Raw genomic sequence first — 25,609 nt, 5'->3', positions numbered from 1 at the left:
ATAGCTCAGGTCCAAATGCTTACTGGGAGCCAACAATTGCTGCACTTTGACCTGCTACATTTTTCTTCTAGGCATTATCAGTTTCTGGTTATTGTGCTGTTACAGTAACTTACCAAATTATTTGCACTTGATAGCGTTTGACTTTGTGCAGTGATCTATCCCTTAGTGCTGGCTGCTTTGCTGTAACTTATCTTACACTAAGGGTGTGAATCACCAGTCTCCATGAGGATATTATCTCATCATTCATAACAATCTGAATTGGTAGAAACTGTGGTTTTTCTGCTTTATTTAATTTTCTGGAAGACTGGAGAAAAATGTGCATGGAACAAACCAATTTCTTTAGCCAGCTGCCCTTTCAAATACCATCAGCTTGTATTTTCAGATTACAGGTAACCTCTTGATCCAGTTGTTTCTTTGCTTCAGTTCTGGCAACAGGCTGATTTTCAAAAGTTCAAGTAAAACTTTGATGTTACAAATATAAAATTAACTGTTTCACTCATGAGTGAGATTTAACAATTTCCAGCTAGGTTTCCAGCCCTCTTGTATAATTAAGGTTTTTGCCATAAAGAAGAGATAGGAGAACAGCTTGAAATCCACCACTCCTTCTGCAAATTCATTATTTATTTATATTATTTTATGGAGTAAAGTAAATCAAGTAAATAGGTAGCTGCAAAAGTGACAGTGCTGTTATAAATAATCAGCCTGGTGACCTTTTCCTCTTGCAAATATTCAACAGACTTCCTCTGATTCAGTGTCCCTTTACCTGAACAGAAGAAATGTACCAATGTGCAGTTGAGTTCTGATAAATCACAGATGGCCCAGGCTGAAAAAGACTGTTCTTCTTGGGAATGATATGTGACCTTTTTCAAGTTTTTTATTTGTGTATTTGATCTGGTTTACCAAAACATAAAAAAAGTCTTTGGATTTATAAAGTTTTCACTGTTGGATTACATCTCCGGGTTGGAGGCTATGAACCTATTGTGTCTACCTCTTTTCCATGCTTACCTCAGTGTTTGCAGTTGCACATTACTATGGCTGAGTTTTACTGTGATTTATGTCTGATCCTGTGTTAAAAGCTCAGTTAAAAAAAAAAAAAAAAGGCTCACTTTAATTACTTTTTCCCAGCCATAGAGGAAAAGCATTCTGCTGGGTTTCCCACAGTGGGTAAGGGCAGGCCTGGATGAGCTGTGGATGAGGTGATGTGTAGCAGATGTGACTTGGCCATCTGGGTGTGGATTTACTGCTGGCTTCACCTGTGGTGTTGTAAAGAGTGTTCTGTTCTTTCTCTATCCCAAAAACCTCAGGGTATGAAAGTCTCAATTCTGCTTTCCATCCTAGCACTGCAGTCATTCTCTGGGCCTGGCTGTGTACCTGGCTGAGAGCAAGTGCCAGAATGAAGAAGTCCCAAATACATGATCAGGAGGGAGTTTAGAAATGGGAGGAAAAGTATCAAATCACCCCTTGCAGTAACAACTTGACTTCAGATCACTTCAGGGTGCAGTGTTGTATTTGACCTAAGGTTCTGCCTTTGTGTTTTCCCATGGGTAGGGCCAGGAGGGTTCCTGTGCCTCAGGCAGGAGTCTCTTCTGGCATCTCTGTGTCCCTAACAGTGCACGCTGAGTTGTACTAGTGAGCAATACTGGTTTCATCTCCCAGGTTACCTTTGATGTTTTGGCAACTACTTGCAATTATAGTTTTTATCTCAACATTTGTCTTGTGCCTAGGAAGGGAGCTGTCTCTCCTCTTCCTTCCTCTGGCTCTCTATTCAGGATTATTCATCGTGGTCTGAGTGGCTGCCCACCACATCACACAGTACTTTGCTTCAGCACTGCAAAAAGCAACCTCAGCCTGAATCCATCCCCTTCTTTGCTGCTGGAAAAGGGGCTGTGTAAACATTGAGCAGATTTTGGAGAAGCAGAGGGAGAAGAGAATGAGGCAGGGAAGGATGCTGGAGGCACACTGTGATCAGTCTCCATTGCACACCATGGAAAACTACAGGGGTGCATATTTCATTAAGATCTCCAGTAAATAGTGGCATTGCAGTATGTCACTGATGTGGGCAGTGCCACAGCATGCTTTCCATTGCCATGGGGAGAAATGTTAAATACATTAGATTCCATATTTCGTCTCCTGTGGAAAACAAAACAGGCTTCTGTATACAGCAAACTCTGAGCTGAGGATTTGTGCTTGCACTTCACTAATTCTCAAGCTGATTAGCAGAAGTGGAGGTGAAGGGTGTAATTTCAGCACCCACAGGATTCTGCTGCCTGCTTACAGTGAAGCTGTGACAAAATAACAGGTTAAAAACCCTGTGAGTGGAAAAGGGGAAATGTGTAAAGTTGAAAAACAAAAACTGTCCTAAGTAGCAGAACTGTGTGTTTCATAAACTGACACTGGGTACTTTCTGGGAAAGCTAAGAAGCATTGGGATTAAATGGATGGAGCAGATGTGCAGCTCTCCATAGAGCAGAGGTCCTGAAGCAGCTTTAGAGGGAGTGTGTGCACAGCTGGCACTCGCAGGGGTGTGATGGGAAATGAAGCTTGCGTTGGCTCTGCAGCTGGAAGCTGCAGGGATGTGCTTGTGATTGAATCCTTCTGAGAGAGGGCTGATGATTGCCAGAGGCTGGAGAAACACTGACCAGGAAAAGGATGTTCCTTTTTTGCTTTGCAGAATAAAGGCAAATGGTTGAAAGAATAAAAAATGAGCTTAGAACTCGGTACTGTTCACTTTTAAGAAGAGTAGAGCACAGTAGCTTTTGTCTTCTGCTTCTTCTTTCTGTATGACTTTATTTACAAAACCAGCAATCTTAATATTTCAGACAGTTTTTGTGAACAGAATGAGTTTTTTATTAGAACTTAAAATTCATATGCAGAATAAATTATTACATAATGCAGCTGCAGAACAGACCAGTAGATATTTCATACTCTTACAACATAACAGCTAAAGGAAAATCTTTTACAGTGAAGTTCCTGTGGAGTGATTTTATCTGTTTTTATATTATAATCATTCCTTCAGCTGTTTGCCAGAGGAAGCTGTCATTGCAGTTTGAATTTGACTGTGCAAGGAGTCAGATGAGGGTGTCAGACTAGTTTCACAAATGAGGCTCTGCTCAGTTACATGGGGAAGGGAGGGGGTATCAAAGGGATCAATCTGCTGCACTTCCTCTAGCAGCAGGTATAGATTTAAGAATAGCTTCATTGCTACTGCATTCTGTATTCATTAGGCATTTATATAGAGAGGCACAAATTACTTGAGTGTAATTTATGGCTGGAACTTAAATTGTCAGAAAGAAACAGTGGTTTCTTATGGTGTTCCTTTTGCTGACAGTAATGAACAGATTCTTACGGATTTCAAGGCAGCTCATACTTCTGTCTTTAATGCCCTAATGCAATGAAAAATTAGGAGGAATGTCATTACACTTAATATGAGTCTGTAACAAAATGTTGGACAATCATTCAGTTTCTCTGTCCTCTCTGTCTCTCTTATTTTGGGTTGCTTTATTAAGTCTGAGACAGATGAAAAGCAATAAACTCTACATGCATTTAAAGTTATTTCAGACAGAAGCTTATTTCTGCAGTTGTACTTGCTTCCAAGGTCGTCCTCAGGCAGGGGATGGAACTTTCTGCTTACAAGAGGGCTGATACTTAGTGATATGTGATTTAATAGCAGTTTGTCTTCAGCTCTCTGTAAAGACTGTAGTCGAGTTTTCTCAAAGGAAAAGATTGATCCCATGAAACATATTTAACGAGCCAGCCCCCGCTGCCTGGTGGTGGCTGTGGGAAGGGTTTGTGCTGTGTGAGTGCAGGTGCTGCTGGTGCCAGGGGCTGTGGGAGCCCAGCTGTGGCTGAGGCACAGCCCCTTGTGTCACTGTCCTCTCTCGGGTTTGTGCCAGGGCAGGAAGGAGGCAGTGCCCGGTTCCCCTGCATTCTGCACTGGCTGTTGTCAGTGAGCTGTCTCCTCTAAGGGGTTCTGCTGCTGGCTGCACGTACCAGACCTGGCCTTGAAAGCCAAAGCTGCTCCCTGTCCTAAAACCATTCTCCCACTGGCTTTCTGTCTTGGGGAAAGGAGTGTGGTTTTGTGCAGGATGGGAAAGGGCATAAGGGAGAGGAGGAGCAGGAATAAACAAGCTTGTTTCTTGCCAGCTTTTCAGATTTCTTGTTCAAGCAGGGCTTGGGGGGAACATAAATGAATAAAGGATATTGTACATATAACTCCCTAGATATTTCATGAGCTCTCATGGTTAGATATCAGTGTTGCCTAACACAACCCTATTTAGAGGTGATGAAAGTTCTCTAGTAGATCAGATCTCTGATTGTACACAGAGTGCTGATAATTTTTGTTAGCAAATCTTCTGTGGTGTCCCACAGAATTGCTTTGCTTGTCTTTTTAGGGGAATATATTGCTCTCTGATAAAGCACAGATACCATGGTCTTGTTTCCAGTTCAGCACTTGTTGCTATGCTGCTGCTCTGCTCAGCTGCAGACCCATGAAATGATGGACAGATCCCTCCCTTGAACGAGAGGGGGCCCAAAAAAAACCTTGCTGACAGAGAAATGCCAAAACCTCATCTTACTGAAACAGCTAAATGAACATATTTGGATGCTATTAATTCCACTCTGTTAGTCAGAAGGACTCATCCAGTCCTTTTCCAAATCTAGTGCAGAGATTGTTAACAATCCCAGGCAAAGATTCTTTCATCCAAAATGCTGTGCCACTGGAGATGTCTGTCCTCTGGCTCCCAAGAACTCCTTGCAGTCCTCAGGCATTGAAATGGAGAGGGTGAGGAGGGAAGACAGAGCCAGCCTTCTCTTGGTTGGACAAGTATTTGGTTTTTTGAGGCAGAGAATTTTAACTCTGAAGATGGTTCTTTCCAGTCAAGAAATCACTATAGCAAGTTTGTTTCTTGGCAGCTCTCAAGAACCTTCTTATGTTTATTTTCTTTCCTTAAATAGTAATATAACCATTTACTTCTGGAACAGAGATGTCGTTATTGGTCCTGTTTGCTCTCCTATCAGTTTTACTACATTGCTGGCACTTCTATGCAAACACTTCAGCTGCTTTTCTGACATTTTCTGTTTCTCTCTGAAGGAGATAGCTCAAACTCTATTTCTATCCTTATCCTGCATCTCTATTGCAAGCTGTGAGTCCTTTCTGTGTTGTCATCACTTTAGCTGATTAACCCCCTTGAATCCCAAGGCAAGCATCTTAAGTCTTTTTTTTCCAGCTGTGGTTTGAGACCTTTTTTAAGCAAACCACTGCAAATACTACTTTGGCATTAACCTGTTTGAGTGGAAATGCTGACCTTCACATTTATAAGGCACTGATGAAGATGGGGATTAGGTCAAGGATAAAACCCTCTTAATGATGAGGACAGTGATTTGAGGCTCTGGATACCATTTGCATTTCATACTTTCTCCTACATTTCCAGTTGGGGTTTCCATCTTAGGTCTCTCTGTTTTGTCAAGCATCTTTAAAAGGGTATGAATGCTGTGCCACATTTTTGGAAGGGATAATAGGATAAGGGTATTGTACACTCACTACAGGGGATCACAGGAATGAACTAAGCCTGAAGTCACTACTGGGGCTTGTTCTGAAGGGAATTGATTGGCCAGGGAGCACACTGCATTCCTGCAAAGCTTGTTCAGGTCTTTGTTCAGTAGATGTAACAAAGGTTTCAAATAAAGGTGATAATCTCCTGCTACTTCAAGGTTTTTCAGGGATCACTGTGTAATTCTCTACAATGTTACAGGGAGTATTATAAAACCACTATCCTATTTGTATTTATGCAGAATATTTTTTTGGACATAGCTGCCTTCTCCAGAGTAGTAGAGAAATTTTCTATCAGCTCCTCTATTTGTACCAGAGCTTCGCCCAGCTTTCCCTGTGCTGGGCATGTGACTGAAGGGGCTGACAGCCAGGTTTATATTTAGTACTGCACAAGTCAGCCTCCTTTCATGCCTTAATTGCTGTAGTAACAGGAAACCACTTGTGAGTTATTACAAATGATGCAGAATTTTTCTTTACTGTCAACTCAGGAATTGTTGTTTCCCCATCTGGAATATTAAGGGAACCCAACTGAAGATCAATGGGACAAGTTTTTTCAATTTTGCTCGATTGCAGTTTTGGTGAAAACACTGAGGAAGAGCAGAGGAAGAAAAAAGGATGATAAGGAGGCGCCTTATGATCTTATTCCATGAATGAACTCATACATCAGAGTCAGAAATTGCTTTTGAGGATCCACCTCTGAACAAAGCAATAACACATCTCATTTTTAAGCTCCAATCCAGAATTTTGGTTGCATAGATCCTCTCATGAACTTATGTGCAAAGGAGTGCCTCTTTTTAGTAGATAGTGCCTCTTTTTGCTCTGATTTCTTGTTCTGTGTAAGTGATGTTTTTGTTGTTTCAGTGATGTGTATCTGAATGATTACCTGAAATTATCTGGACAGGCTTTGTGGAGGAAACAAATTGGTAAATTCAAGACAAAACCCTCTGTAACTTCTAGATTACATGCCTTTGGAACCTAAAGTGATGTTATAATAGATCTAGATTATTAATATTTATTGTATTCTTCATCTTGATACCCATTGGTTAATAATTAATTTAAGCGATTCAGTCACTATTTAAAAATCTATAAAACACTGCTCATATTTTTGCCTCAGATATGGCAATAGTCAGCAGAAGTATTTTCTAGGGTAGCTCTGGCAGTAGTACCTGCATTCAGTGTTAGTGTTCCCTGCCCCTGGGTGACAGTAACAGATTCAGCTATAAAATTTTATGGTGGTGTTAGCTGCAATTTGAATAAAACATAATACATGCCTTTAGGCTTGCAAGTTCTCTTGTATGTCAGTTCTTAAAAAATTGATAATTCAGAAACTGGTGATGACAACTTGCTGGGTTTTGATTATTTTTTTTTTTTTAATAAGTGCACTCCCATTACCTGTTATTCAGTTGTGGTTAGTTTGTCAGCTAAGAATAATAGTTCTAAAACTAAATTGCAAGTACTTGTCTACAGTTGGCATAGTGACTTTAACTTGCTGGTTTGGACCAAGTTGTGGATGATGGTATTGTTTATGTTGATGGTTTTATATTTCACTCCTTCACCCCCATGCTCCCCCCCCTTCCCCCCACGTTCTAACAATTTTGTAAAATAGAGAAATAGATGGTTGTATACATTTTAAGAATATCAAGAACAGATTTAAGAAGCAGTAAATGTTTTTCTGCTTCCCAGACTTTGCTAATTCAGGGCTCATGACATGTATTGCACTTGAACCTTGGTTTATAACCTCATTTATGGTAATGAATGTCAGTTAGAAAATAGCAATTCCTCACTCCACCATTTCATTTCATTCCCTCTGCAGTAAGATGAATTCTGTGTCTTACTGAGTGCTGTGACGCAGGATGAGCTGGTGAATGGCCATCATGAAATGCAATTCTGGAGTACTTTAGAGTTGTTTTCTTTTTCCTCCAGACATTTAAACTCTCAATTGTTTGATTCTGGCTGAATTGAGTTCTTTAGAGAGGGTTTTGCAATTTGGATTTTGTTTTCCCTCTGGGAAAATAAACAAAGGACATGTTTCCCTTGCTGTACTCTCTGAATATTTTTATTCTCATTTTTTGCTGAGTCTTAAAAATTCAAATAGTCAGAACAACTTCCTATGAATAAATACCCTGTACTGAAATACATTTTGCTATCCAGAGTTAAAAAAAAAAATTTTGAAGAATTTTTTTGGCTCTCAATGCTTTCATATCTTGGAGAGTTTTAAAGTACGCTATGCTTTAAAAAGGTGGTATTGGAAATGATTCTGTAAAAAGGTTTTTGGCTTTCACACCAGTTTTTCCTTCTCCATGTCCCAGCTTTAGAGCAATCATTGGCCTGTGCAAGTAGAGCTGAGCTGCAGCAGCCCTTTCCTGCAGCAGGCAGAGCCTCAGTTCTCAGGGAAGTTGCCTTTGTGCTTTAGAGCTTTGTTTTGGTGCTCCAGAGGGGACAGCTTTTCCCATGAGCCTGGTCCTGCAGGCGCCCTGTGACAAGGTCCCGAGCCCCCTGCTCTGTGCTGGGGAGTCAGAGGCTCTCTCAGGCTCTGTCCTGGCTCAGGCAGGGAGCGCTGCCCTGGCCAGACCATGAGCAGGGCTCACCAGCACCAGTTACTGAACTTCATCTGGCACACTTCTCCTGTCTCATTAATATGTGTAATCGTAGATTTTTTTTCACAGATTAATTTTTATCTTGATGATGAGGGAAGCTCTAAGCAAGGCACGCTTCCACACGCGTTTACAAGACTCCCTTTTATAAAATAAAGCTCTTGCATGTGCAGTAGGAAGGATGCCATTACTGGCATGAGCTCCCTGTGGCTGATCAGGAGCAGTCTGGTCTCCAGAGCATGGTGCCACCATGCTGTCCCCAGTGACCTCTCTGGCAGCTTCTGCCCTGATAGTGTTGAAGGACTGCTTGATAAAATGCCTACTTAGCAGGAATCCCATGCTACTGAAACAGATTATGTCAATGATTAAGTAGTTTTTGTTTATGTTTGATCCCCTCGTATTTCCCTCTAACTTGCACTAATTTGTCTTTACTCTAACCTCAAAGTAGTGTCCCCCAGCCTCCCTTTTTTAGAAACATCCCAAGGTAGCCCTTGATGTATGCTCAGAAGGAGGAGCTGATGTTCTTTTTAGTTATTATAACTTGGACCTCCCATTATGCCTAGATGTAAGACATTTTTATTTCTTTGTCCTTCTACTAAACACCCTTAATTCTCCCTCTTTTGGTATTAAGTTTCTGAAATCAAATATTCACTGGGTTTTTTTAGCTTTTTTTTAATAGCTGTCTAGCTAGACTGAGTAGAATGCAATTTTGTAGACTGACAGGTGCTATCAAACTCAGTTGTAGTTAAATCTACAGAACTGATGTTCTAGAGCTTTGTAGTATTTTGTGACAAGCTGAATAGTCTTTTGTATTCTGTATTGATACCCAAAATAGATGGAAATTATCTAATCTAACTGGCTGTCATAATCAGGGAAAACTGAAAAGATGCCTTTCTCAGAGGTAGAGTGTTTCCTCGAAATTTCTTTATGTTACAGTTTCTTATCATAAAATCCTTTACATGGAGACATAGATCTAGAAATTTGATGGGCACTGCAGCAGGGGTGGTTTCAGTGGCAGTGCCACAGGAAGCCCAGGAACCACAGTGGTTGGTGTGGGAGCTTCCCACCAGAGCAGAAAGCCATGGAGGGCAGCACTCTGTGACCTCCTGTGCTTGTGTTCAGTGTGGGGCTTTTATTCTTACACTGGCATTCAGCAGGATGGAGCAAATGAGTTTAGGTAAGCCTCATCAGGAATGTGACAGTGTTAACTTCGGTTTCCTCGCCACCCTGAGGGCATCTGGAGCTTTTGGAATCAGTGGCCTCAGCTAATAATCTCTCTTTCAAGGTGGCTCTGATTTTCCCCAGTGTTTGGAAATTGTCTCTGAGGAAAGCTGCCCAGAGGGCAGTACTGGTGTATATAGACAGTTCTTTCTTTGTCTGTGCTTCAGTAAAAGATCTGCTTAACCTGTGAGAACAGGAGGAGATCCTATGAAAGTCCCATTCACCCTGAACACAAGCTGGAAATTTTGGTCTGATGTTTCCTTGCCATCAATACTCGAGGCTTCAGAAGATTGACTCTCGCAGGGGGCCCCTCTATTTGCCATGTTCCTCTTCCAGCCTGAGCTTTGAATCTGTGGATTCCTTGACATTTTCTAGGGGAGAGCAAAATAATCTTTATTTCTGTAGTGTTTGGGCTATACTTGTCCCATTTCCTTGGTGAGTGCATCTGGTGTTTGTAGAGCTTAGGTAGTGTTTATATTGGGCAGAGGGAGGAAGCACCTCTTCAGTAACTGCTAGGGCTTGAAAGTGTTAGTCCTTCAGTTAGTGAAATTATTTGGGAAGTCATTGTCCTGGTTGGCTAAATAGTGGTATTATGATCTAATGTTTTTTTCCTCAAAGGTACTTTAGTGAATATTTCCATTTCTTCCTTGAAATAGCTTTGAGTCTAAGAGTGACTTGGATGCAAGAATACTCACTCCAGTCTGCAGTGCTCAGACATAGGCTCAAATCAATCACACTCTGTGTTTGCGGCTTTGTCTTTCCATGACTTGTCTGCCCAAGTAAAATTTGAATACTTGAGAGCTGTAGTTTCCACTTTGTACCATTTTTAACCTTTGTCTGTGGAAGTTACCTCAGCAGAAGTATGGAAGCAACTTGTCATAATCTCATAATATTGGAAAATATTTGGGGAATGATTTTTTTCTGTTTTAAAAAGGAGGTCTTATACTCAATATCTACATTAAAAATGCACAAGAGAAACCTAAAACAGTAGCTAGGTTTTTTTCCCTTGCTGCTGTTAAACGAGTAACTTGCTGCTGCATTCTGCACAGCATCTCTGATCACAACTGTGCTGGTTTCCTGTAGAGAAAGTACTCTGTCAGGTTCAGGAGTGATGTCCTGGTCCTTGCAAACTCTCACTGACTTGAGTCCAGGATACCTGAAACATGCACCAAATGACCAAACTTAATGTGCTGTTACCAAAATCAGTGGTTTCCATTTTTGTTTTATTCTTACATTGCTGTGAAAAATACCTTTTGTGAGAATATGAATGGTAGTATTTGTTTTGCAGACTCTCTGGGGAAAAGAAGGTTGTCTGCTGCATGTTTAGAGGACCTCTAAAAAATAACATGCAATTGTCTGTAGAAGATTTGATTTTTCTAATTTTAGTGTGGTTTTGTAATTTTCAAATGAAGATGGCTGTTGGGCTGCTTCTGAAGTATGCTGTTACAGTGCATAATCACTTATACTGGTGTAAGTTTGTAATATTCTAAGAGATTTTGGCTTTTAATACCATGTTATCTTTTGTAAAAATAATAAAAATGTAGGTGTGAAGTATTTTTCTTTCCCATTTGATAGCTGTTAAATAACATAACTGCTTTTTTGCCTGCTAGAAATTTGGTAAAGACTTGATAATAAACTGAATCTATGATGAAGCAGCTAACTTTCTCATTTCATTTTGACTTCTCTAGAGAAGTTGGAGGTTGCACCACCATCTCCAGGACAACTGAGACATGGTAAAAGAAGAATGTTTGTTGAATGTGGTTCAGTATTTGTGCAGTCTCTCTTTGAATTGGCTTCATCTTTGTTCCACAAGTGCTGGTCTGTCCTCATCCCTGTTTATGGAGTAAGAGAAAACCAAAGCAAGCACCAACACTCACCCTGCTGCCTTTGTTTCATAACACCTTGGCTGGAGAATGAGCAGCACTGAGTGAAAGTAGGACACAAAGCCCAAATGAGAGCACACTGTTCAAAGCCAGCAGCAAACATTGTTTTTCTAAGCCAAGCAGTGTTGGTGCTGCAGTGCCTTATGCAGGTTTTGTGTTTTGAAAGGACTGAGAAGTGGTATAAAATGGCAAAGAAATTGGAAACAGATTGTGCATTCATGATTCAAATTCTGATTTAGTTTCCAAATTAGTGTATTTTTGTGGTTTCGTCCTCTGCAGTGAGCAAATTTATTTAGGCAAACATTTTCCTTTTCTAATTATCTACTTTTTTTTTTTTTTTTTTTTTTTTTCTAATTTGTCTGTCTCCCTCCTCCTTTGTCCCTGGAGTTCTGTTTACTCCATGAATTCCAAAATTCTGTGCATTTTAACAAGAATTTGAGGTCTCAGTTTAGCTCCAGTACACACATTTTGAAAATATTGGGCATATCTGTGTGCTTGTTTTGTTATTTATGTTTTGCTGAGTTTGTCCTGTGATAGTTTAAAAATAACTGAAACGTTTCATAGGTTTTGTGCTGTAGTCTTTCACCTGTGCAGGTTAGAAAATAGGTGTATTCTCACAAACTAGCTACAGATGACCATTCATGTTCTAGTACCCTAAGCATGAAAGATCTTGAATGTGGCTTTGGTTTTTTTGTGTGGTCATGGATTCATACTGTCTGCAGAAAGGAAACCCAAAAGTTACTGGATACCAGTTTCTTTTCATATGACTGTGGGGTTCATCCACTCTTCTTTCGTCCCTCTTCTTAGGTTTTCATCTAAGTTTGTAAAATAGAGGAATTATAGTCCAACGTGAAGTGAAAAAAAACCCCAAACTCCAGCCAAATCCAAACTCTCCTGCATTTTAAATGTTAAAAAATGAAAAAATTCAACTTTCAGCTGTATTGTTGTCATGTAGTCTCTTCTCATGCTGTATTTTGTCTTATGAAGTGAGCACCTTGAAACGTGGCTGGAGGCAATGCTGTGCAAATTCAATCCCACCCCCATCAAAAGCTTACAAGCTAAAACCCGAGAGAGAAAATTAACAAGACAAAAAGGAATGAAACAGTAGCACTCTGCTCATTCTGAGAAATTACTCAGAGCAGCATGTTCCAGGCTTCTGCAATAGAAATATTTTCAGAAAGGTTTTAATTTGTTTTAGAAGTAAAAAAGAAGAAAATGCATGAAACAAAAAGTGGAGTTTGGTTTCTTAAGCAATGTATTAAAAAGCAGCTGCAAGTCTAACTTGCACTGAGGATAGTGCTCATACAAAGTCGAGATACAATTCACAACTGAAATTGTGAGATAATTAACAGTATATGACACCCTAGTGAAACCCACCTGAGCATTTGCAGATTTGGCTGAAGGAGTTTTGACGAGAATTGAAATACTAAATTTTAGGAATGTGTGAAGAAGATGGAGTGTTTTTCTTGCACAGAAATAGTGAGGGACTTGCAGAAAAAAGGGTCTTTATTTCAAGAAGTCTGGTGAGACAGTTTGGTGATTTTCAGTGATACTGCAACATTGCTGTAAGGTCTGTAAATAGTGGCAGAGTTAGTGTAGTTTTAAGTATTCCTCCTATGCACTAATAGGTATAAGTAGTTTCCACCTGAAATTGTAAAAGTATTTGCAAAGTAGATTTTTTAGCTGGTTCTTCACAAGCTAAGGGCTTGTGTAACATTTCTGTGTCGCAAAGGGTTTTACCACACCTGCCAACAACAAAAGGTGACCAGGAGGAAAGGAATTTTGTGTATTTTGCCTTTGTTTCTCTTAAAACCAGTATTAGACATTTCAGTTGTTCCTGTGCACTAGTGAACTCTCTTATGAATACTTATTTTTTCTTTGTTACTTATTTCTTTTAGTGTTCTTCCACAATGCATTACCTTTTGTAGGGTTTGGATTTTTGGATAACGCAATTATGATTGCTGCGGTAAGTTCACTGTTTAATTCCTTGAACAAGTGTGTAAGATTCATGTTTTTCAAGTGAACAGAATAGAATGGCCTGTGAAGTCTAGTCTAGAAAGTCCCCCTGCTCAGGACCATCTCAGAGTCTCTAGTCTAACCTCCTGCTCAAAGCAGAGCCAGCTGTAAGATGAGACCAAGTTGTTCATGGTTTTATCCTGAGGGACTTGAGAAATCCAAGGGCAGCTTGTCTGAGCAACCTGTTCCAAAGCTCAGCTGTCCTCAGGATGGAAAATGATTTGTTATATCCAACTGGAACATGTCTTGTTTTAGTTCATGCACATTGTCTCTCATCTTTTGACCATGTTCTGGTGTTTCATAATGTAGACCATGTGGTTTTGTTTCTTCAGCTGAGAACAGAAGGAGCTGTGATACTGTGTTTTATTTGTTTGCTCAGTATTTGTAGAAGTTTTTGTTCAGAGCTCTACATTCAGCTAAAAATTGCAGTGGGGAAGATGCTGTGCAGGGATAGGGGTTGCAGGTTTGTCCCCCAGCTGCCTGAGAGAGTACAGATGAAATATTAAAAGACTTTCAGAAGTAGACCCTTGCCTTAGGGGGAATATATGCCAGGAAGATAAGATCTCTGTGATCTAATACAAGAAATATCCATTTATCCTTTCACTTTTAATGTAGACAAGCAATGAACAATACTTTTGTCAGTTGTATCAATATAATTTATTTTAACTCCAAATCCCTCAAATAATGAGAAAACTCTTTTATTTTTCAGGGAACCCAGATAGAATTGTCAATTGGAGTTGTCTTAGGAATTTCAACTATGGCAGGCAAGTATTAAAATTGCAGCACATTTAGACTAATATGGCCCATTCCTATATTTTAAGCTGAAAGTAGCACACAGGGCTGGAAATGGCTCTTCCTCAGTCTTGCAGCTGCATTTCCTAATAAAGAAACAACCTCTGGGTGAAGCTAGGGCATATTCCATTTGTAGAAATGGAATTTCAGTTCAAATAGCTTTTGAAGTGCTTGTTGTTGATTTCAGCCTAATAATTAAAATCCTGGGTCAGTTGGGAAAGTGTATTTGCCTTTCTGTGATGGAACTGCTCTAAGTTCCCCAGGGCCCAGTGTCAATGTATGTGGATATATGTGTTTGTATGTTGCTGATGGCTTGCAGTGCTAAGGGGAGATCAGTGTTGGTGTCTTTTTACTGCACTTCTTGGTGGCTCCTCTGCCTTTGTGAGATACCACAGGAGGCCAAGCAGCCATCCTGCCCTTGCCCTGGGCCAAACTGATAAGCTCTGCTCAGCAGCTCTGGTGCCTCTGCAGTGTCACAGGGTGCTCATGGATCCACCAGCTGCAGGTGCAGCATTGCTGAAAAGCACGAGGAGGGAGAGCTGAACTGAAAATGTTACAGCAGGGCAAGTTAAAGATTTGGAAATTTGCAGGCCTTGGTTCAATGTGAGACAGTCACAGGGAAGCTTATCTTAGTAAGGTCTGCTGTGAAATCTGTATTTTGTGTGTAACTTTGTTCACTTGTGTACAGTATTCTTCTTGAATTGACACAGTTCATGGATATATTGACATGTTTATCAAAGCTGCATGCCTGAGTGACAGCTCCTTCTATTTCCAGTGCTCCTGTGCCTCTTCAGGCACTGGGTGGCTTTTCTTGGTGTCCAGCATTAGCTGCATGGAGCTGACAATCATGCACAGCTGTTCTTAACTCTGATCTCAAAAGTTATGTTGATTTCCAGGTGTTAGTGCTGTCTTTTTTGTATTTGTCAAGTTTTCGCCATGTAAATTGGGAAAAATAGTTGCACCTCTTACTAATTCTAATTTGCTGCTGTTATTAAATTGTAATAAGGTCAGAATAAAAACTAAAATATAAGGAGCTTAGGTCTAGTCTTTAATTCTATAAAAAATGAGAGTATGCGAAGGTCACTGCAGGGTGGGAGCTGGGTTTGTTTGTAGCTAAAATAATACCTTTTTCTCTTCCCTCTTCCTCCCTCCAGCTGCAGCTTTGGGAAACCTTGTTTCAGATTTAGCTGGACTGGGGTATGTATGAACTTGTGTTAAGAATATTAAGTGCATTCATTGAGATGCAAAGTGGAAAAATAATTTTTTTTGTAATGTAATATAGTTCTGCCTAATATACTGTCTCAGGTTGTTATCCCCAGATCTGAAGAGATTTCCTTCTCCTCAGCTAGAACAATATCTCTGCAATGTCTTCAGGTTTAGGCATACCTATTTCTGATAAAAACAGATCCAGCTTTTTTTAGTTTTTACAGGAAGTTCCTGTATAACTGCTGGAAGTAAACCTGTTTGTTATGCCTGTTTTTCCCACTTTCACTCTGTTTTGTTTTCTGCAAATTACAAGGCTTGCCACTAACTAGTTTGTGTGTGACCTTTCCTCCAGTAAAGGTTACTTAAAAAGCTCTGTAAAAATGCATTAACATTCACACCAGTTATGTTGTACTGCATAAGGTTTTTTAGTAATACTGTGTCTTCAATCAGTGAGATAATTAAATTACATTGCAAATGTGACCTTTAGAAGTCTGAACTCTGTTCCATAACTTTCTCTCAATCACTTTATTGTTATGCTGAAGGAAAAGCTCTTGTCTTTAAGTTCAAGTATTTCAAAACCCTACTTAGAAGATACTGTGAGATTCAAAATAATTTGTTCTTGTTTTCTTGTTCTTCAGTCTTGCAGGTTATGTGGAAGCTCTGGCTTCCCGGCTGGGTCTGTCAATCCCTGACCTGACACCCAAACAAGCTGACATGTGGCAGACCCGGCTCAGTGCACACTTGGTGAGTATCCTGTGGGCAGCACTGCTGGGGTGGAGCTTTTTGTGTTCAAACCAGCTGATAAATGCTTTTTGTCACTTTTTCCATTTATTCCTTGATGACCACCAACTTTGTGCATGTTCCCCAGAGGGTTTAGTCTTGAGCCTATGACAGGGAGAATCAAGAGATGGCAATTTTTTGAGCTTGAGAGGTTTTTTTGTACGCAGCAAGCCCAAGTGACAAGTGACATGGATAGTCTCTGCAATGACTTCGTGTACACTGTGCAGATACCTGGGCTGAGTTCTGGCTGTGGTGATAAGATAATTTACTTGGAAGTTATTACCATTTAGTAGTTCTCTCCTATATATTCTTTGTCAAGTGCTTGCTATTCATATACCTGTGCTGGTTTGTACTAATTTCTAATGTTCTATAATTAGCTTGGATATGAAATCAGCTTTTCTCTGGCCAAACTTTTAACATTTGAGTGGTATTCACTGCCTGTGTTTACAGTTACAGGACACTCACCTTGCAGATGCATTTTCAGGGTGATTGCTTACATAACATCTAAATATTTGAAGTGGTCCCACTTCAGCAGTGAGCAATGATTAAAGAAACAGATTATCAGAAACTGAGTAAACAAACAGATACTTCACTTTGTCAGAATGAGCCTTCATTGGGAAAAATACTTTTGGAGATTTAAGGGAGAAGAAATAGCACTTATTGAGGAAAAGTTATGGTAGAAAAAATCAGGTTATAGCAGTGATGGATCAAAGCACAGAGCAGTGAAGAGTTGGTGTGCTGTCAGGGGGCTGCCCCATAGTCTAAGAGTCTTCTTAGTAAAAGCTGAGCCTGTGGCAAAACCTGTCATTGCACTCAGTTTGTTTATATTCCTTTTCTGTGAAAAGACTTCTGTGCACTTTTGCCTGTATGGTAGCATTTTGTCTTTTTTACCTGCTGTCTGAAGTTTTTCAACACTATCCACCTATTGCTATTGATGTGGTTTGGAGGCTGCTTGTCTTTATTGCCTCTCCTCTTGACTTATAAATTCAGGTCAACTGAAATGTTTTCCAGTTTTTGTTGGTTTTGCCTTTTGCCTTTGAAAGCCATCATGTTTGCAAGAAGCCACTCATTCCTTTGATGATTTGCAGTGCCAGATACAAGCAGATGCATTTATAATTGCACCTAAAATATGTGTAGGTGTTGTTTGGTGGCTTGTTGTTTTGGTTATTTTTTTTCCTTTCCTGGCCATTCTGCTAATCCTTTGAATGTCTGTTTCCTCCCTTATCACTTGTGCAGCTCTTCATTATCATTGCCCCCCTCCTTCAGAATTGTCTTTTGTCATAGCAAACACTGTTTCTAACCTTGTCATGTCTGTCTCTCTCTCATAGACTGTGTTTCTAGTCTGCATGCTAAGAAAAATGTGATTCCCAGCTGAAAAGTAGGGCAAGCGTTGTGTGTCCCTGGTTGTGGTGGTACATGGGAAATGAGTAATAACTGATCAGTGAAAAATTTAATTTTTTCCCCTCTTTCTTTAGGGTAAAGCTATTGGAGTGACCGTTGGCTGCATTTTAGGAATGTTTCCTTTGTTGTTCTTTGGAGAGGAGGAAGAAAAACTGGAAGAAAAATAATAATCTTTTTACAAGACATATACAAATGTAAACTACTGTACCTCAATTATTCAATTATGCTGTCAATATTTAGGAATTAACAGACAGTAAAAAAATGTATAGACTTGGGAACAAAACCTTCAGCATGTCATTTTATGGAAACACTAATTTATTGTGGCCTTGTTGTGTTCAGTACTTCTTTTTATAAGATATCATCTAACTTTTTATTTAATTGTAAATTTTTGAAGTGTTTTCACTTATGGCAAGATGTTTACCACTTTCCCCTTTGAACTTATTCTTTAATGGATTATTACTTCAATAATCCACCATGGATGACAGTATCACTCTTAAGCTGCATATTGGTTGCTTAACAGTTGTAATTGCATGACAGAAATATCACTGGTGTTCATCAGGTCCTTCAATGCAGATTACTAAGAAGGTCAGGGATGAGTAATTTGAAGTCCCTCACTTTGCAAGGAGACTGGTTGCCCCTCACCAGCCATCATTTTGCACTGCCTTAGATTAGATATTTCAGTGATCTTTGACAGTATAGTTTAATTTTTTTCACAATTCTGACTTAAGTGTCTCTGAATTGTCTTCTGATGATCATGTTGATGCTTTGACAAGGTAAGTGTTTCCAGTGTAGGCTCTCTACCAAGTCCATTTTTAAAGTGGTGATTTAACACCTTGTATACTTCCATATTTGTGCCTCTTTTTTCCCTTTCTAAACAGTGTTTTGTGAATTGAGTTGAAATATCCTTAAATTTGTCTTCCTCTGTTTTGAGTGTGGTATTAAAGAATTCAGACCAACTGTTTCAAAACCACAAACAACTTTTTAAATTGTTCTGCTTAATATAAGGTGTGAATAATTGATTGGGTAGATGAGGCCAGGGAACAGTTCAGGGTATGAATGAATGCTGGCATTGCACGTTTGTTATGAGTGGTTCAGTTGAAATAATAAGTGTACCATCAGTCTGGATTAGAGGACCTGATTTGATGATAATACCTTTGTGTTTAAGATTAGCCTTTGTTACTTTTTTTTTTTCCTGAGACAATTAGTTAAAAAAAAAAGCAACAAAAATAGGAGAATTGAGGCCTTTTTGCTTTTTTTTTTACTTTTATTTTTGTAGTCTCACTTGGCGTATTATAGACCTGACAGTATCACATAACTGTGCTTTTTTATATGGTTATGAATAAAATGATGACAACTATCGAATATTCATAATATTTCAGGATCTTACTTGCCAATAGCATAATGCTAAACTGCTAATTGTCCCTTAGAGGAGAAGGTTTCTTACTTGTTTGAATACCACTTGGAAAAGCCACTAAAAGGTGACACAGCCAGGGCACTTTGAAAGTTTTGTTGTTGAAATTGCTAGCACTCCTGAAACCTAGAGAGAAAAGTTAAAAAAAAAAATCAAGTCCTCTGATGATTTTTATTTGCTGTAGGAAAAGTCTTACTGTAACGTGTGTGTTTTACAAAACACATTGCTTAGCTTCTTGTTATAAATCTGACTTCTCTGTTCTGATTTCTAGACGTCCTTTAACAGCAATACTGAAACTGACTTTAATGAAGGTGACACTTGTATCTGTTTCTTAAAAAGCAGATGTTGAAAGCTTGGAGTGAGTAGTCCTAATAGTATGTGCTGTACTTTGCACATTAAACCAGGAAAATCTGGACCAAGCTGTAAAACTGTATGAAAGCTCAGCCAAGCAGCAAACACAAATGCAGAGGAGGTTCACTTGTGCTTCAAAGGTGGAAACTTGATTAAAATAAAAAATAAAAATCCAAATAACAACAACCTCCCCAACTATAACACAAAAATATCCACCAAAAAACCCCCAACCCACAAAAACAACCCAGAAAGGCAATTATGCACTCTTTCACCAACAGATTGCTGCTGGTTTACAGTACTTCAGTGTTCAGAGGTTTTTTTACTCATCCACACATTTGTCTTCCCTTGAACTTTTAACTTTTCTGCCTCTGCGTGCACTTTTGTTTCTATACAAAGCTGTATGTAGATTTCACGTTTTTCTTAAACTGAAGTACAAGTCAAAGCAATTTTACATAGCTTCTTTTGTTGCTGTTTTTACAATTACTTCAACATTGTTTCCCATTACAGTACTGACATCTTGATTGAAATCTTCCAGCAGTGGCCAAATCTCCGTTCTTTGGCATTGTACCATTGCAACACTGTTTTCATCATTCTGTTACAGCTCATGAAAACAATTGGAAGGTTGTGCCAGATGTCACAGTAGTATTTGTTTCGTAATGGCAATAGGAAAGACTGTGTAATATTGTTAAATAGCTTGTGCATGTAAATTGAGTACCTTTTGTTGCTGTATGTCAAACTATTGTACTGCAACCAGTGCTTTTATTGAGAATCAATGAACTAAAGTATCTTGAAAGAAGTTAATCATGTGTCTTCTTGTTAAACTGCTTAGTTGACCACAAAAATGTGGAGGGCAAGTGACACATGGTAAGAAATATTGGGTATTTTAGTCTGATACCATAATGAAGAAGGTGACTTCTGGGGTTTCAGTATTTGATAAAGGCGAGGAATAACTTGTGATGTGAGAGGATTAGTGGTGCTGTTGGAGGCTCAGAGAAGGAGTTTGTAGGGGCCAAGCTGCCCCCCTGAGAACCAGGTAGTTCAGGATCCACACTTGTGTGGGCATGGCACTGCTGTGTGTGGAAGAGAAGATCTGTGCCCTGTCTCTCCACAAGGAGAATGGGTTTTTCTGGGGTATATGGATGAAAGTAATCCCTGATGCTCTGATCACTCTTACTGAAAACCTGACTGAGAAGACACAGTCCCTTTCACTTTCTGGTATCTTCTCCCTTCCTGATAAAAGGAAAAACAAAACACTGCAGGCTTGTTAAGTGACTTCAGTATTGCTCTATTTTTTTTATTCTATCCATTTGTCCTGTGTTAACAGGAATTTCTTTTGCCTTGAAGGGCTGGCAGACCCAAAATTGTATTTGAAATACTGTCTTCTATTGTAATTTAAATTATAAATGTATTTTTGACTGTATGTTATCTCTAGGAACAAAGAACGTGCATCCAATAATAGGGTTACCCAAATCTTCTTGCCAGTATTTTCTCATGCATGTACTTTTACATAAATTATTTGAATTCAGACAACATATTTTGTATTGTCTTTAATTAAAATTGTTGAACTTTCTGTAAACTTTTGTACTACAGCAAAGCTGTTCTGTGTTTCTTTATTAGACCAGATGCTGGAGGGGAAATATTAATAATATCCTGTGGGTATTCAGCCTCAGTTATACAAAATGGGAATTTATTATATTTAAGTTATAAGCAAGCGGTCCTTTGTCACTATCATAGGAAATACCACCATGGAGTGGTACTGCTGTCTCTTCATGCTCAGAAGAGAGCAATTTAAATAATTAAAATATTTGCATGGTAAACTGGTGGTGTTTGTGATTAATATTAATCAGAAGTTCACTTGCACTTGAACTTTTGGAATTAACTGAGGGTTTTTGTTTGTAGCCTAAACCTTTTTGAGCTTTCCTGGATGTTGGAGCTCTTCAGTTGTTTTTTTTTTTCTTGTTGGACAGTCCTTTTTTGTGGATGTTTGTGCAAGAAGAAGTGCTGTGAGTAAAACCTCTGTACTGTAAGGATGGTCTCATTCAATTTTGAGAGCCTGTACAGGCTGGCTGTTGTTTTACTCCATTGTGGTTGTGTTGTGTTCATTCCTGCTGTTCAGAGAGCCTGTCACACTTCTACCTGACATTTCCCTTTTCTTGGTCTGATGTGTTACACGGTCTATTGACAAGCTAACAAAGCAGCAGTATATAAACTGAAGGTCTTAATAAAGTATGGAGGAATTACCATCCTGCTCTGAGAGTCTTATACCTCTGGAATTTCTCAATCTAAAATATTAAGAAAATAGCTAGACCTCATAACACAAATTCAAGCTCCCATTTTGAAGTTTGTATTAGGTGTTTGTTAAGGCTTTTCCCTTGCCTCAGTGTTCAGGACCCTTGGCATCCAAAGTGTTGCTTCAAAATAGCATTGGGACAGGGAAGGGGCTGTGGGCTGAGGGTTTGGGCAAAGTTGAGATTCTGAAGCCAGGCAAGATAAATGCAGAAGGGATTTTTTAATTTTGTATTGGAAGACAGCTGTGTGTGTTAAAGTGCTGATGCAGTACTTCTCCTGTAAGTAGATGTTGCCAAGGTAAGGCCTTTTGCAGGAGGAAACAGTTCTGACTTACCAGTCTTCAGCTTAGTAGTGGACAGTATGTGAGCAAATGGTTTAAAGGACTAAATGCTGCTTCACAGTCCTGAGTTACTCTTCTGTGTATGTGTGCAAAGATTAAGCTGCTGTAAAATACAAAAGTATTTGAGACCTTAAATTAATGCATTTTGTGTCCATTTTGTGTTCTGTTCTTGATACTGTACTTATCAGAATGTCTTTTTTTTTTTTTGTTGGTATGAAAAAGACCTTATGCTTTTGCCTTGAGAGCTTAAGCACTTCCAAGCATGTGAGTATTGATTGATCTGTTAGAAAATAGAGTATCTTGTTATGGAATATGAAGTGTCCTGAGTGGGACCATTCACTGTTTAGAAAACTTGGATCCAAAGGGTAAGATTTGCTATATGGGATCTACTGCTGCCATTCCTGTTCAGAAGAGGTTTCCACTGAGCAGTACCAGGGATTGGTAGGCAATAACAGGGAGTGTGACCTTGTCTTTGCACAGCACTGCTACTTGGGTTTGGCAGGGTGGTTTTGTTTGCATTGTGGTGTTTCTTTATAGTTTTGTGAAAATTACTTGTCTGTTATTTCCAGCTAGTAACAAGGAAAGTGAGGAGAATGAGAGTCTTCTAAGTCATTCTGCCTACATGGGGATGCAAAGGGGTCTTATTAAAAGAGGGAAAAAAATTATTTTTATTCATGGTACTTTCCTGCTGTTCTCTATGCTGTGAGAGTGATTTTAACATGCTGGAACATTGGAAGATTCCAAAGGGCTAGTGAGGTTTCCCTCCCCCAGACTGGCTTCTCGGCTCATCGTAGCCATTCAATCATAAAAGGACCCATCAAAGGAAAGGAGATATAAAAGGACAGAAGTCCTTGAACAGGAAGAGAAGAATGTTTACAGGTGATTAACCTTTGCAATACAAGGGGCAAGCTATCAAATACCACACCAAAAGCCAGTTGGATATTAAAAGGGGAACAACCTCTTTTGGTGAAGTTTCAGGTAGGCTTTCATGAAGATCTGTGACTGTTTTTTTCTTTTCTGCTATTAGTTATTTGCCTCTTTTTGGGTAGGAACACTGGAGAAGAAGTATCATTTTCCTTCTGCACACTTTTCTCCCTGAGAGCTCCACAATGTTCTAAGGAATGTCAGGACTGGAGAAGAGTCTGCAACCAGAGCCATTGTTTGTAGGAAAACATCCCAAGAAGAGCCCATACTGTGATAGGCTGTCTTATCTTCATTTGTAGTCCTCATTTGCATTGTAAAGGGAAGCAGACACTGGGATGGTTTCTCTGGGAAAAGAAATGTTTATCTTGGATGGTGTTCATTTGTGGCAAGGGTTATTGTGCTACATGCTGAGGAGCAGGGTAGTCCTTCATGTGGCTATTAAAAAAAAAAGAGGTTCCTCCTGACCCCCCATTGGAAACCTTAACATCTCAGGATAGTCCTCTGCTAATCTGTGCAGTGGATGAATGGCCTGGCTGTGTGATTTGCAGATTTTAAAGTCCTAGGAATGCCAAAAGGCAGTTGCATGTCATTTTTCTACAGGTCACCAAGATGACATGCGAGGGATTTGGGCACTTGTAAATTCAGTCACATGTGGATATCCTTCAGGCTTCAAGGCTCAGTTTTCATATGTTGGGGGGATTCTTGAGATGGGATTTCCCCACCTAAGTGTAGGTTTTTCATGTTGCAACTGGGCTACTCCATCTGTGTTATATAGCTCACGACCCCTTTGTGTATGGCAGAACCAGTCCTGCAGAGTGTGTTTTGTCTGATGTCAGTGTTGCAGTTCAGGGTGGGATTTCTCACATGCTGCAGGTACTGCAGGAGGGTACCTGCCTCTGCACCAAAAATACACTGCTGATGTTAATTCCTCTTACAGCCTCTGCACCAAAAATACACTGCTGATGTTAATTCCTACAGTCTTCTAGCCATGGTGAATATTTGGAGTGTAATGGAGTTTCAGCCCTTTCTTTTGCCCAGAGTTTGCACAGGTTTTGATTGACCTGCCCTGTGCCATGTTGCTTCTGGTCAATGAAATTATGAATTAGGCAAGATAGCTTGTTCCATGAAATGGAAGAGTTAATTTCCCCATGAAATAACTGGTTCATTGGATGGACACTGCTGACTGTTGTAAAGCAAACTGACCTTTTGAGTGGAGCAGCTTGGTGGCAAACAGGGTTGACAGGGAAACAAATGACTTCTTTAAAACTTTCCAGCAGGGAAGAGCTGCTCCTTTCTTGATGGTTGTTCTCTCTGACACTCTGTGTCAGCAACAAATTACAATGGTTTTTTGTTTTGGTTTTCTTTCTGCTGTTGTGACAAGTGATGCCGATGTTATGTATTGCACAGCAGTGGGGTTCTCTGTTGTAAATTACTTTGCATGAAAAAGGCAGTCTGCTAAATTAAACAGCTAATTCAACAAAAAGGAACTTAAAGCATACATGAGGCAGCACCCACACTTTGTGCCTATAAACCAGAGACCAGAGGGCAAGGACAGCAACTCAGAGGCTGGAAAGCTCCTGCTGCTAAGGCACCTGTTAAAGAAAGAACCAGTCTGCTGCAGGACAAGTCATAGGTGTCTTCTAACATACCAGGGGTGTCCTCTGATAAACTCTCAGTATGCACTGTGGTTTTTGCAGATCTTATCTCACATCCTCATCTAATCTTATTCTGGGTAAAGTTTGCAGATAGAGTCCTTTAGTTTGTGATGTGGTTATTTCTTTTATTTCCTCCACATTATAAGAAAGTGCAGAAGGAGTGGTAGTGCCACAGAACAAAAGGTGGATGTTTCTGCATTTCCTAAACATGCTTTTTTCTTTGCATCAATGCTCTGGAGATGTGTAAATGTTAGAAAAAAAATTAAGCATCCATGGTTGTTGCTATCCATTGCTGTTCTGCTTGCACCTGGCAGCATTGTGTCAGATGTTGCAGCCATGGTGATGCTGTGGCTTTTTTACAAACTGTGGCCTACAGCTTTGATATATTTTGCTTTCAGTTGTGTGGAAGTTTCTTCCTAACCTTCATTTTTTAACTACTCTCAGTTTGCTACTTTGAATTAGTACTCCTCAGTGTGTCACACTGAGTAATTCCTCCCCATGGTAAGTGTATATGCATATTGAAAAATATTCATCTATTGGAAATATGTCCATTCTTTTAACTACACTTAGTCACTGTTGGAACATAACCACTCTTTTCTGTATGTCCCATTAATCCCCTGTAGCACTGTTATTTCTGCAAGTAAATAAGCTCCATTTTCTAGTGCTTTAAAACACAGCATGAAGTAGTTCCGGGACTGTCACAAGATAGCTGTAACAATTAGGAAAATCTGAGTTACTTTCCCTTCTTCCTGATACTCTTGTCTGTGCAGTCAAAACTGTGTCAGCCTTTATGACTGCACAGAGGGAGTGTCCTTCATTTTCACTCACCTTTGTCTTTCCAACCCTGCTGCCTCCTAACACTTACTGGTTGTTCCAAGTTTCTGCCTATGCAATTAGATTTTATTTTGTATTTAAAATGTTTGAATTTTCTCCTAACCTCCTTGAATCCTTCTGACAGTATCCTGCCACAGGCAGAGTGTAAGCAGTAGTTAGGGGAAAGTGTATTTAATTATATATTAACGTTAATATTTTGCTTCCTGTCTTATAAATGCCAGTTATGTCAAGCTGTGCATATTCTCAGCATGACTTACCACCCATGCAAAACCAATTTTTTGCTGGTTTTCTCCACAATCTGTGTCTCTCTTTTTTTTTTTTGCCCCCGTAATTTTTAAGAATTATTAAATGTTCAATCCACAGGA

The 25,609-nt window shown here is 39.5% G+C and overlaps 1 protein-coding gene across 2 annotated transcripts in view; it reads left to right on the top strand.

The window, feature by feature from the left end:
- The window catches only part of TMEM65 (transmembrane protein 65), a 30,695-nt gene extending 9,676 nt beyond the window's left edge, over window positions 1-21,019 (top strand). For both annotated transcript variants that reach the window (XM_058036021.1, XM_058036030.1), the window contains 6 exons: window positions 11,051-11,095; window positions 13,144-13,211; window positions 13,971-14,025; window positions 15,208-15,250; window positions 15,898-16,003; window positions 17,515-21,019. In XM_058036021.1, the coding sequence (XP_057892004.1) occupies window positions 11,051-11,095; window positions 13,144-13,211; window positions 13,971-14,025; window positions 15,208-15,250; window positions 15,898-16,003; window positions 17,515-17,607 (410 nt within the window). In that variant the 3' untranslated portion in view covers window positions 17,608-21,019. The remainder of the gene's footprint in view (window positions 1-11,050; window positions 11,096-13,143; window positions 13,212-13,970; window positions 14,026-15,207; window positions 15,251-15,897; window positions 16,004-17,514) is intronic.
- Window positions 21,020-25,609: the final 4,590 nt, after the last annotated feature.

The sequence above is a fragment of the Melospiza georgiana genome, chromosome 1 (assembly GCF_028018845.1).
Source record: "Melospiza georgiana isolate bMelGeo1 chromosome 1, bMelGeo1.pri, whole genome shotgun sequence".
NCBI classification, from domain to species: Eukaryota; Metazoa; Chordata; class Aves; order Passeriformes; family Passerellidae; genus Melospiza; species Melospiza georgiana.
This window is presented reverse-complemented; position numbering and strand designations above follow the sequence as displayed.